The sequence below is a fragment of the Columba livia genome, chromosome 4, assembly GCF_036013475.1.
Source record: "Columba livia isolate bColLiv1 breed racing homer chromosome 4, bColLiv1.pat.W.v2, whole genome shotgun sequence".
In the NCBI taxonomy this organism is placed as follows: Eukaryota; Metazoa; Chordata; class Aves; order Columbiformes; family Columbidae; genus Columba; species Columba livia.
The window spans coordinates 41732598-41746063 of record NC_088605.1 but is presented as its reverse complement, the minus strand read 5'-3'; the positions used below and the strand labels follow the sequence as shown (position 1 = coordinate 41746063).

At 42.5% G+C, this 13466-nt stretch overlaps 1 protein-coding gene across 5 annotated transcripts in view; it reads left to right on the top strand.

The window, feature by feature from the left end:
- Positions 1 to 2520: 2520 nt before the first annotated feature.
- The window catches only part of TLL1 (tolloid like 1), a 136402-nt gene continuing 125456 nt past the window's right edge, over positions 2521 to 13466 (top strand). Inside the window, exons 1-2 of one of the 5 annotated variants that reach the window (XM_065061388.1) lie at positions 2521 to 3235; positions 4008 to 4235. Coding sequence is in view for 4 of the 5 variants with exons in the window: in XM_021287563.2 (XP_021143238.1) it covers positions 4079 to 4235 (157 nt within the window). In the remaining variant the exon portion in view is untranslated. Of the gene's footprint in view, positions 3236 to 3697; positions 4236 to 13466 lie in introns of those variants that run through there. The other 4 variants (XM_021287563.2, XM_005502506.3, XM_065061387.1 and 1 more) reach the window with 4 other exon arrangements.

Genomic DNA, 13466 nt, shown 5'->3' with positions numbered 1-13466 from the left:
GAAAATGCTTGGAGTTTTGTTGTTGTGTTCCTTTGGTTGGTTTCCTTCCAGCTTAAGCATTCTGTCTTCCTGGCTATGTGTTCGTTTCTTTGGAAACGGCTGTAGGATGGATTTTTGATTGACTGTGTTGTCAGATGGATTATCAGAGTTGTGAGCTTTTTGGAATGGTAGACATGAATGTGTGATAAGAAAAAAATATTTTGTACTTAAAATGTTTCAAAATGTTGCATCATGAAAGAATCTAGATTGAATATTTAACAGGTTACTTAAGGTAAAAATTTTGTTTTTTTTTTTTTTAATGTCAACTTGTTTGTTTACTAGAAAAAAATTATCTTAATATGAGGAAAGGTTTTTACTAATGTAACTGGTCAGAATATTAACACCTAAGCAATTTAGAATAGTGTTTTGCAGAGCTGCAATTCTTTATTTTAAACAGTAATTCTAATGTGTAGCTGTTCTGGATCACAAGCAGAAAACAGCTTTTACCCTGACCTATACACACATTTATTTGTTACAGCACTTATTTGCCCAGATTTCTGCATGATTCCCATCTAGCATTTCGGAGTTTGTTTCCTGTCTTAGTCAGGGCTCTGCAAGGCCAGCTGTCCTCAAGGCTGCAGGCGGCTGGTGCTGCTCTGCTTGTGCTGGTGATGCTGAGGTCGGGGGCAGATTGCTGGCTGGAGGCTGAGGCTGACGTCAGTGCCTACCTTGTAGGGAGAGTTAATCTCCTGCTGGAGAGACACTCTAATAATCTCCTCACTGGGGAGACTGGTGTGTTAAGGATTGCATGTTGTACATTCCTCTTCTGGGGCTGCAAAGCAATCAGCAAAGTCACTGTTTCTAAAGCTCTATTGACAAATATGTGTGCTTGTTAAAGGTTGTTTCTTTTGGGGTGGAGGTGCATAGGGTCATGAAAGAAAATTAATTTTTTTAAAGGTGTGCATGCGTGACACATGACTGAGCAGAATAACAAAACCAGGTAAGAGAGGTGTGATGTGTGAAATGAGCATGTAATTAAAGACACTGTAAGATAAATTAACTCCTTTGTGGTCATAAAAAAGTAACAGAAACTAGATTTTGGATTTAATCAAATGGTTTTCTGTAGCAAAACACAGCCCACCAAACCATGACACTGTGCAAGTGAAGGCAGTCATCAGCCCTGACACTGCTCTGATGGATTGACAGGAAGAATCTCTGATAACTTCCTTGGAGTCGGTTCCAAGTGTTTGAGGTGGATGGTCACAGAAATTACATTGAGGAAGAGACGAAAGGAACGGGCCAGAAGTTTCTCAGGCTTTTCTATGATCTGGTGTGTGGTACTTTTTGCAGGCCTTGTAACACACAAGAAACAACTGCTGGGACAAAGAACAGTTATTCCTTACTGAAAGCTGCTGCTTTTCAGTGGCAGCTACTCATTCCTTGCCCTTCAACTTTGAAGCAATGAGATTAAGTTGGGAGTAATGTGGACACAACCTGGATGACAAAAATGTAAGGTAGCACAACACATGTATGCTTCAAAGGCACTGATGTGACTCAGTGCTAGACTTCTTAATATACTGTTATGAAGCTGTTATTAGCTCTGTCTTAACCGACCTTTCCAATTTTAATGGTATGAACTCTGAGAGCACCTATCTATAGCAATGCTAACCCTTCATTCACAGGAGGGCAGGGGCAGATGGAACGACTTCCGGCGGGCAGTATAGTTTTTGCCTCGTCTTTCCCCACCCCGTTTTTGGGAGCAGCTCAGCTTCGGTAGCAAACTGTGCTAGCCCGGAGTTTGCGTAACTGCCTTTCGCCGCCGGCGCTGCCCCAGTCTCCCCCCGCCTCCCCGCTCTGCGGCACCTGGGGCGGCCCGCGCCCGCGGAGCGCAGGGGAGCGCAGGGCGGCTGCCCGGGAGGCGCCGCGCCCCGAGGCAGCACTTCCCGGCCCGCCGCGCCGCCGGCTTTGCCTGCGCTCCTGGCACAGGCGGGGGAAGGGACTATCTCCGGATTTCCACCCCTGCGACAGGGGGAAGGCGGCCGGGAAGTGCTGCGGCGAGAGCGAGCCCGTGCGGGCTCGGACGTGAGAGAAAGACGCAGCCACTTCTTCGCGGCAGCCCTTTCAAAAGTCCGTGTTAAATGTGACACCCTGGCGAAATGGGAGCAGGAGAAACTCCCCGGTACCCACCCCTCGTCCCCCCATCGCCCTTTTCCATGGAAACTCGTAAAAGGAGGAGGAGGAGAGTTTGCTACGGAAAAGTCTCACCTTGGTCTGAAACAGTTTCAGGCGTTTCTGCAGGATCGGAGCTGCCCCTCCCGGGGGAGGAGGCAAGGGAGGGAGGGAGATCTTTAGCTACCTATATATATATATATTAAGTTTGTTTTTTTTTTTTTCCCGGCTTGATCATATTTTATTCCAGCAGCACGTATCTCCACCCCTCATCCCTCCTTCCCCCTCCCTCTCCAGGTTTATCGGCTGAAATGAGGCTTTGCGCGTTGATCCCTTCTCGGGCTTTAAAACAAAACCCGGCCCCGCGCAGGCGGCAGCGGCTCGGGGCGCCTCGGCACTGAAGCGCGGCGGGGCGCAGCAGGATACCGCGGAGCGGGGCGGCGGCTCCCGCGGAAACTTCGCTTGGAAAATAAACCTCCACCACTTTCCTGGAGATCCACGTGAGAACAGGAAAGCCTGACTGCAAGATCTCAGCGCTGCTGCAATTTTACTTTTTGTTTGCCTTGATTATTTTTTTTTTCTGTTTGTTTGTTTGTTCTTACTTTCATTTTGGAACCGGTTCCCAGCTGCTTGGCTGAACTTCTGGAGACCAATGGACCTTTTTATATTGCCTTCCTCTGTTTTAAACAAACTATGGACGCTTAAACTTTTCTCTTTCCCCCTCCCCCTCGCTCCTTAACCCCCACCCGTCAGCTCATGGGGCTAACACTGCAAAGCAGCCGCAGCAGAGGGAGAAATACAGAGCCACTGATTTATTTTCCCGTCTCTAAAATTGCAGTTAATTCTTCTCACCGTCCTCCTCATCACCCATTCTTTTGAGCTTTTTTGGCTGCCGGGTGTCGACCTGTGCGTTGTTTTATCTGATCTCGATTCTTTTGTTGTTGTTGCTTAAATGCCATGCACTGCTTATCTATAGAGAAAGCTATATGGAGATAGAGGCATATAGTGAATGCGCGTGTGTTTCAATAAGACTATCAAGAGAGCAGATCAGAAGCAGCCCGGATCCTGACCCTGACTGTATGAATAAGTAAGCAGGATGCTGACGACTGTGTGTTAGTTGCCTCTAAGGTTTTCGTAAGTTAAAGGGGGACGGAGGAGGGGAGTGGGGGGGCGGGTGACAGACCAGAGACAGACCTTAGAGTGTTTGTGCAGAGGAGGAGGAAGCACTGACACTTTTTTCTGCGCCCTTCAGTATAGCTGCTGTCTCCCATCACTTGGGCTCCGCGGCTTGCTTTAGTGCACAATCCCCCCTTCTCCTCCCCCCCCGCTCCCACCCCCCCCCCCCCCGCCGCTCCCTTTTCTTTCCTTCCTTCTTTCTTTCTCTTTCCCCTTCTCCCCGTGGTAGTTTGCTGATGTGCAGCCCGGATCCATCTTCTGGAAACAGCAGCGGGACCGGGGTCGGCGGGGTGTGGGCCGGGCGCGGAGCGGGACGCGGGCAGCGGCTGCCACCGCCTACTCCTCCTCCGCGGGAAGTTTGGCTGGGGTTTGACAGAGGCGAGGGGACGCCCTGACAGACAGGATCTCCCGGCCTGAGTCCACCCCCTGCGCCCACCCACACACCCAGCGATTTCTCCCCGGCGAGGTGGCTGGGGGCAGGAGGGGTAGCAGCGCTCATGCTCCTCACTCTGTGTTGCACTCGTCTGACTGGGGCTACCTAGAGAGAGCAGCGTCTCTCAGAGGAGACTCCAGGTGGGAAAGGAAAAAAAAAAAAAAAAAAAAAAAAGAAGGAAAACAAACAAACCAAACTCTAACCCCCCCAAAACCTGTGGTTCCTCCATCCTTTACCCTCCTTTCCCAAGCCGGCGTGGACAGCTGAACCGGCCACCTAGTTCATCTGCACCCTGCCCACCACCTCTCGACCCGAGGGAGGATGAAAATGCTTTGCTGGAGGATGGCACTGTGGCTGGCCGGGTGGACTGTCTGTGGGAAGCCTTCCTCCTGCTCTGGCCTTGATTATGACTACACTTACGATTTCACTGAAGAGGATAAAACTGAAGCGATAGATTATAAGGATCCTTGCAAAGCCGGTAAGTGACTTCGACGTCTAATACAGCTCCCCACCCCCTACCCAGCTGGTGACTTTGTCTCGGCTTTATTTACGGTGATGTGCGTGAGGGCGAGAGTCCCGGGCTCACCTGCTCCCTCCCGGGGCAGCAGCGATAAGTGGTAGCCGGAGCCTTGCGCCCGACTCCCTCACCTGGGGAAGGTATCCGGGACCTGCTTTTCTGGGACTTCCCATTTCCACAGAGCCTCCGGCTTAGCTGGGATTGGGGCGCGGCGGCGGACAGGGCTGGACCGGCCGCCTCCGTTCCACGTCCCTGCCGGCGTCGCGCCGGCCGCGGAGCCCGAAGGGCCACCGGAGACGTGGAAGTTTCAGAGAGCATTTCGGCGGAGCTCAAAGGTTTCGAGGAGGGACCGTGCCTCGTAGCGCGGAGCGGCTGGGCCGAACCCCGCAGGTGGTCCGGAGGGTGACGGCTCCTGCCGGGGTCCTGCCAGTTCTCGGGGCGGGATCGGGTGCCGCCTCCCGCGGGCTTCCTCTCGCCTTCCTCCGGCTCAACCTGTCGCCCCCGGCCAGGCACCCCCACTCCTTGGGCCGGGCGGACCTGGGGCGGGCTGTCAGCTCCGGGCGCCCTATGAATATGTATATGATAAGTGCACAGGCCTAGCGGGAGTGGAGGATGGAGGGGCAGTAGAGGAGAGGACAAGGCGCGAGGGATAACTGCTGGGTTTTCAGCCCTGCAAGTCCATGCGGTTGTATCTCATAAGCCGCGTAGTACGTGGTGACGTTTGGTCTTTTCCAGCCTGTGCTGTGGGGCCGCTGCGGTGCCCCCTGCGAGCTCTGTGCCTGGCCGACCCCTTTCTAAATTGTGAGAAGGGTTGAGTTACAGTCCCTTCTCGCCTTGCAGAGCAAATGAGTACATTTCTAGAACGTTTGACTTACTGATTCAGGACTTCAGCCTCCTTAATACCAAGCACAGTTCTTCATCCGTTAAAGTTATAAGCACCCTTCACACTGACCTCAGGAACGGAGTTCACTGGTGTTTCAGTAGACAAGTGTATATTGATGATGATATTTGCCACCCAAAATGTGTGATGAATAACAGTGGTGGTCCAGTCCTAACAGCTCTGTTGTTAACTAAGTACTCAAATTTTCCAGCAGCCTTCTTTGCATTAATTAGTTACTTTATATTCTGAAAAACTAGTTCAGCCAAAGGTTGTGTTCACTATGTCTGTGTGGTTTTGTTTAATTTATTGAGGAGAATGTGGTGAACATATATGCCAAATATGCAGACACTATGTTTTTCTAATCACAAAAATATTTTGTTCGTAAGTGTGAATTGTTAGGTCTTACTTGCTTACAACTGAGCAATGCTCAAATTCAAAAAAAAGCAGAAGCAACTGCAAACAAGACATTAATTTTTCACAATTAACACTCACAAATATATATAAATAAGTAGTCATAGTTAACTTGAAGTCTTCAGGTCTGTAATTCTTTTGGAGGATTTATGTGCATCATTTCATATAATGAGAAATGTGTAGCTATTCAGCTGTGGAATTTTTTTAGTACTTGTTTAATAGTAAGAATAATTAAAAGTTATAATTCATGACACTAAGTGTTTTAAGCTTATGCAAGAGAGAAAGACAGCAGGAAGAGACTCTGCAACGTGATCAGTGTTAACAATTCCTGACCATCATTTCATTTTGTTTTGTTTGGAGAAAGAGACATTTGTTTGCAAAGTTTGACCCTTTGAAATATTTTATAGAAGCTCTCACTGCTGCTGCTTCTTCATGAGGTGCTTAGATACTACTGTGAGGAGAAACAGGTAGATGCATGAAGAGTTAGTTGTATGTAGTTCCCATTAGTCTCAAAAGCAATAACTTTGAGGTTTTCTATTCAGCGAATAGCCTCCAAGAGTATTTCCCGATTACTTTTCTGGCTAAACCTTCCCTAAAGGCTCTATTACTCTAAGCCTATGAAGTACTAATACCTGATCAAAGGTGATGGGCATAGTGGGTGCTCAGCAGCATAACCCAAATGTGTGTTCTCCCTGGGTCCAATCTTACTATCTGGGGTGCGTTTTGTACTCTCATGAGTAATTTTACTGATATCTGCCTTTAGGATGCTTTCCACAGTGAGGCCCTAAAGAAGGACAAAGCCAGGCTTCACACTTAGGCGTGTGAGGTGTTCACACTCAAATTTGTGTGGCTGCTCTGTGTGTGAGATAACAGGACGAAACAAGATAAATGTTGTTGAGATTGTGTTCAGAGTATGCAAACTTTCTGTCTTAGAAATAATTAACACCTGCTTTTACTGCATCTTGAGGGCCTACAGCTGAGGCTGTAAAACTGCTTTTCTTTTAACTGTTCAGACTCATAAGAGGTCCGTAGTACTCAGGACTTAGATCCCAGATACAAGTGAATTTCTACAGCTTAGCAAAATAGGGAGATTCCCAAAGTCAATTAGGGTATGTCGCCTACTCACATGCTTCAAAAATTCCAGTGAGCTGATTTTACAGAAGTGCTAGAATAATTTGACCTACTGCAATTTGTGAGCAAATAAAATGCTTCGAAACCAGCCATAACTAACATCTCCCAATTATGTTGACGCAAGATGGATTCACCTGTCTTTTAAGTTATTTGCAGTCTGTTTTTCTCCAGTGAGAATTTTTTGCGACTTAAATTTTATTCCATAGATCATATGAGAAAACATTTGTAGTCTTGTGACAGAAAGCACAGTACATGAGGCCTCAAAGCTGTAGATAGATATAGTTATAATTCCATATAGATAGCTCTTTATAGATACAGTCATAAGTCAATCAATCTTGAATAATCTTCTTTTGGTAGGTCCCTTTTTTCCTATTGTTCCCTTTTGTAGAAGAGCTGGAAACGTTTACTAGGAACAGAATGAAACAGCCTCTGAGGTGTTATTTATAGGTATTCTGTGGAATTATTTATGGATATTCCTTGTGTATTTTAACATTTTCATAAGGAACTGATCATTTTAGCATCACGCTGTTCCTATGACTTACAGGAATAGTGTAGTGCAGGATGCTATAGAGACAGAAAAGTACATTTTCTTACAACGATTCCAGCTTTATGAAAAATCTGCAGATAACAGGAGTCTGACAGATGTGCAGTAGAGTTAGGATTTGTTTCTGGAACTGGTATTTCTGATTGCATCTGGACCAGAAGATATTTTATACAAAAGCCCCAAAGCTCAGTCTCAGCAGTGAAGCCAGAACCTTGGGAACCCTGGAGTAAGGGCTCCAGGGAAGAGAAGAGCCTGGACAAAACTTGTGATGGTGTTGAGGAGACAAGTATTGGTAAAGAAACTATTGACATTGCACAGATGAACTTGAGCTGTGTGGTTTCCTGTGTGTTTGTCTGCAGACCTTTAACCTATGTATGAATTTTGGGTCATGGTATGTCTCCTTATAACAAGTATCCTGGAGTGCTGTAACAGTGGGATATGATGTAACACAGTTTCTGTGCTTCTGATGTCTCAGATATTTCCTCGTGTCTCTCTGCAGGATATTGCCCTCAGTGTTTACCATTGTGAAGTTCAAGTGTAAGGCATTCTTAGTTCATCTTCATCATCTAATTTGCTAGAAGATGTAAAACTGGGAATGCTGTACTCAGTGCAATGTTGGGCTTTAAAGAAACTAAGAACATAATCAACATTTGTATAAATCAGGTATTACTCTAAAAAATAAAACACATAGTTGGATTTATATGGGCGCTGTCAAGCTTTTTTGGATTACAGCATGCACCTATGTTTATTTGTGGATTCCTGAAGTTTTGTTCTTTCCATTCTTACCACAGCTTATAATATATTAAGGATATTTGTTGAAAAACATAAAGAGTAGAGATGGGTAGGAAATAATTTCCCATCCTGTAATACTTGTTCATAGTCTGCCCTTAGTTGATATTAAAGTTTTTTTGAAGACTTCTGTTGTGTTTACCCAAAACAAAACGAAGAGAGAGAGAGATACTCTGGTGTGATCTTCCAACTAAAATACTGTGAACCGTGAGAGATGAGGCAATAAGTCTTAGTTTTATTGCATATCCACATCACTAAGGATTGTTTCAGCCTCTAAACAGCTGGATATCCTCAGATGAGTCTCTTGTAGCATTTATTCTGTGAGGTGTTTCACTTCCTAAAAAATGTTGAAGGTTTGGGGAATAGGCTTGAAGTTGAATTCCTTGATCTTATATATATATATATATATATATAAAATATCCCCTGCCATCCGTCTTGCGGGCCCAGAATTTCTGTCTTGCACTGGGAAATTTTTCCCAAGGAAAACTTTATTGAAACTTTCACATTCTCACTATAGTTAGTTTAGTTAGTTTGGATGACTTTTTTCTTCCTTTTTTTTTTTTTTTTCCTACACAAAATACTTCGTTGTGATTTTTTTCTTTATTTCAAATTGTGCATGAGTTGCTTGCCATGGAACAGAAGCTTTTCATTTTTTTTTTGAGTGAAGCTAGATACAAACTTGAAATGGATAATAATGAATATGAACAATCAGATTTATAGCTTCTTAACTTGGAAGCTGGTTAGCTTGCTGTTTGATTAAGAACAAATTCTGTATCTATGTGTGCCTCCTTGAAAATAAGAGAAAAGTAAGGAAGGCCGTCCTTAGATTCTTACAGGAGAATCTAAGGAACTTGTTTGGTTCCTTTGCACCTTTATAAATAATTAAAAAAAAAAAGTTTAGATTGTCTGTTACAGGGGCATTAGTATTTCCCACCTCAGTCACTTGTGAAACAGTTATATTTCGTTTGTAAAGTATCTGAACATGAAAAAGCTAAAAGTAAATATTAAGTATAATTATTATATGGTGTCATCTGTAAGTGCAATCTAACTTGATTATTAGTGTTGTAGCAGCAACCTTCTATACTGTTAGAGTTGGTTTTTTTTTTAGTTTGTCTTGTATTCTGGCACGCGTATTTTCAGCTGTAAGCATGCTAATTGTGTAGTCTGGTAATATGAAAATTCTTAAAACCTCTCAGTATACATTTTGAATCTGTTGCATGGTCTAGATAATTGAGATCTTTCATCTTTATATTTCAGTCGTGCAGTAAATTCCAAAAGTTATATTGTGCAGTTTGTACTAATATAGAGGTTGTAGTGCTAACATAAGTTGCCAGATTGACAGAACTGTGACTATTCATGTAGTAAATGCATAGTGTAGGCAGCTAAAACAGAAACAAGTTTTTCTGAATAGTTGGTCCCAAATGGCCTTCATCCTGCTGCGGATAAAATTATAGGGTAAATCAGACTACTGAAAAAATAGTTTTTGAGTTGCATTTCTTTTTCAGAATTTTCCACCATTACTTTATCCATGGTGCCCTTTAATGTGGTGTCTTGACAACTTTGAAAGAGATTTGTATGAACAGACAGCTCTTTTTCTCCTCAGCTTCACTGCAAAGATTAATTCAATAATGAAATTTTGGGAAAACTATATTAAATGAATATATTTGACGTTCTAACTTTGTGAATATCCTTCCATACCAAAGGCTCAGTTTCACATCCAGAGCACTTTCCATAGGGATCTGTTTCTGAATATATTTCCGGTGTGTCAAACAAGTGACCTGCAAGGAGCAGTATTACATCATTGCAAAATGAGCCTAATTGACAAATCTAATTGAGCTTGGAATCAGGTCCCCCAGGCAAGCTCAGAAACATTCACCACACCTGGATGTCTGCCTTATGTCGTTCTTATTGCCCCTCTGGAAAACAGGGTTGATAGGCTTATGACATAATTCCATTCACTACTTTTTGGAGAGAAACGGTCATGTCTGTGGTGCATGGTATTGACAGAAGGGCTGTAAAATGGAAGAGTCAACTTCTGGATTTCACAGGCACAGGGGACTTTGTGGAGGAAAACAGATCTTTTTTTTTTTTTTTTTTTTTTCTTCCTGGATGCATTACAATACTCTAAATTTTATAACAGTGAATAAACTAAACAACAGGAGAAATCTCTGTTCTTTGTTTAGGTGATCTGTGCTTATCCTTAAACTGAGATAGGTTTATATGGTCTAGCTTTAGACTCATTAAAAATGTTATGGTTATACAACACTACCTTTTTTTTTTTTCTTAGTTTTTATTTTTCTTTTTAATATACCTGAAGGAAACATGATTCAAAGAGTATTCCAGAGCAAAACTAAGCTTTGGGTTTTCAAAGCTTTCAGTAGGATGGGCAGCATTTCATAGTGTTTTTCAGACTTTCCTCAGCCTCCTTAGCAACTTTCTAATCTGTTTGTTGCAGTCATTACTGAATGCAGTCCATTCCTTCCATTCTTGACCACAAACAACCTCTGTCCACCTCCCTGCTACATCCCTTCAGAGCTATAGCAACTGAAAGTGTGACTAGGGAAATCTTTGGATATTTTTAGTTCTCTTTGCTCAGGATATTTTTCTTGGCTAGGAAGGAGCTAACGGCTAATCCGTTAATGTGTTTTAATGCATATTCATTCTTTGTTTGCTGCTCATTTACTTGTTTCCCTGTCATCTCTTTCATTGTTCCTATGACAAGTTTCCTTGCTTCTGCATTTCCCTGCAATGAATGCACTTCCTACTTGCTTTTCAGCTTTTCCCTGTGCTGCCTAACCAGTCACCTAGTTCTCTTCTCTCTCCCCCCCATCCCACCCTTCCTTGACATATTCTTCTCCTGCTTACAATTAGCAGTTATTCCCTCCACATATAACCTATACCTTGTCATCAGGCTTTCTGTGAAATTGTCTTCTAGTGCTTTGGCAGTTCTGTAGCAAAGCAAGTGGGCTCCTACACCCACAGCTGGAAGTGAAGATAAGAAGGAGGATGGGTGGACTGTGTGTAACCACCAGTATGTTATAGAATTGTAGAGTGGTTTGGGTTGCAAGGGACCCTCAAAGGTCATCCAGTCTAACCCCCCTGTAATGAGCAGAGACACCTTCAACTAGATCAGGTTTCTCAGAGCCCTGTCCAGCCTGGCCTTGAATGTCCTCAGGGATGGGGCATCTACCATCTCTCTGGGCAATCTGTGCCAGTGTTTCACCACCTGCATTGTAAATAGTTTCTTCCTCATGTCTAGCCTGTTCTCAGAGGCCTTGCACTGGAGTGCTTAGTGGGCTGCCAGTGATCTGTTAAACACTGTACGTCAAACCCTGAAATATCAGCTTTAAATATCTATTCAGAACACACACATGAATATTCTGTCTTTGTTGGACTCACACACCTAAATATCAAGACCTGAAGACTGTCTTTGCTGAACAATAGAAATAAGAGTACTAGGAGTACTTGAAGTGTAAAACTTGTATAAACAGTAATGCACCAGCACAGGTTGAGCTGGGGAGTGTGAAGGCGGAGGCTGTGCCATGGACAGATGTAGAGGGTCTGTGTGTGACACTGAGCAGGTGTGCAACCCATGTGAGCGGTTGCTATTGCAGACTGCTTTGGGGGCAGTTCCTACCCATACAGATACTCTCAGGTGACTTTTATTTGGATTTTTGCCTGAGTAATGGTCTGCAAGTACAAATTTTGAGTGACTATAAATCTGTGAGCATCAAATGTCTGAGAATATTTGAGTACAATCAGATAGCTCTTACAGAGCAATAATGTGTCAAAATGTAGGTTTGTGGGTTTTCCCTTCAATATTTAAAAACAGAGATTGTCAAGATCAAAACACCAAAGAAAAATCAATTGTATTCTAAAATAACTCATACTTTGTTTCTTGAGGTGTGTGAAATATGATGCCTAATAGGATATGCAGTGTGTATTTAACCAGCTTCTTTGCTAAATATACTTTATTGAGATAAAGTCTATCAATTATTGACTAGGAATTGATTTTGAATTTCTTTTATTCCTGTTGATGGTCATCAATTATATTGTACAACAACATGCTTGGTCTGAGGTATCCTTTCAGTAATTTAAACGATATGAATATTCTTAACAACAATTTCTGCTACATTAAATACTTAAAATTATAATTTTGTTTAAATGTTGTGTAAATTATTTGGGAGGTTTAATTTTAAAACAGTCATAAGCCATGCTTTAAAAATTGGTGCTACCCAGCAAAATAAATTCAGCTGTGCCAGGATTGTCACTATCAGTCTAATGGAAAAACTTATCGGGACTCAAACTTTCAGGGGTTTCTAGGTTGGTATTCCCATATCTCATTAACAAAATACCAATTTTTAAATATTGTATTAAGGAATAATAAGTATTGGAACTCTGTCTCATCAGGAAATAATTAAGAACATCAGGACACAAAAATCCAAATGAAAGATGTTTATTTAAAAGTTTATTTTCAGTGCATTTAAATCTGAATTTATAAATTATCTGTCTTGCTGTCATGATGAATTTTGTCTCTTTTTCTACAAATATGGAATGATAGAGATACACTGTGCTTTTGAAAAGTGCTAGTATCTCTCCAGCCACATTGTGCTTCTTGGATGTTGTAATCTCTATAGTGGCGTTTAAATACCAGCTCTTGGAAGAAGTGAGGGAGCATGGACATCAGCTGAGAGGGATGTATAATATCTAAAGAGCAATGCAGATGGGTTATATCACTCTCATGCTGGTAGCAGCAGTTAAACATATTCCCAGTAGTAATTCTATTTATTATCAAACAAAAAATGAATCTCTTTTACTGGTGTCTGACATTTTAATAGGTGCTAGTTAGGTACATTCTTGCTGTTTTGGGTATTGTATTGCCAAAGACCTTCAAAATTTTTCCACTTCCCTAATAAAGTGAATAGGGCGTAGTGATTGTGGAAAGAGTGGCCAAGAGGCACAGCTTCTCTATGTTTCCAGATGATGTACCCAAATAAGTAAAGAAAATAATTTCAGATGGTTCTTATATAATGTCAAGATTTATTTAAACAGTTTGTTTGCACAGCCAATTATATTTGCTTTCATGAAGAGTAGTTTTAGAACAACTCTGCGGGTGTGAGAACATGATGATGAACTGCCCAATTTCTCCATCTGGTAAAATGTCCTTATATTTATAACAAATTTGCATACATCTTCATTTTTACTTGTACTTGCTTTTTTCCCCCTTACTCAACATTACTTTTACAATTGTGCTTTTCCTTCAGTTTTATTTACAGGTAAATTAAACTGTACTACTCAACAACTTTTTCAGTTCTTATTATTGTCAGCTTCATCCTGTATAAAGTTGTATAGGCATATAGGCAAATTGATAAATAAGGTATTTTGTGTTCAGGCAATCTACTTAGCCCTTTTCTGACTAAAAACATAGTGTGTTTCT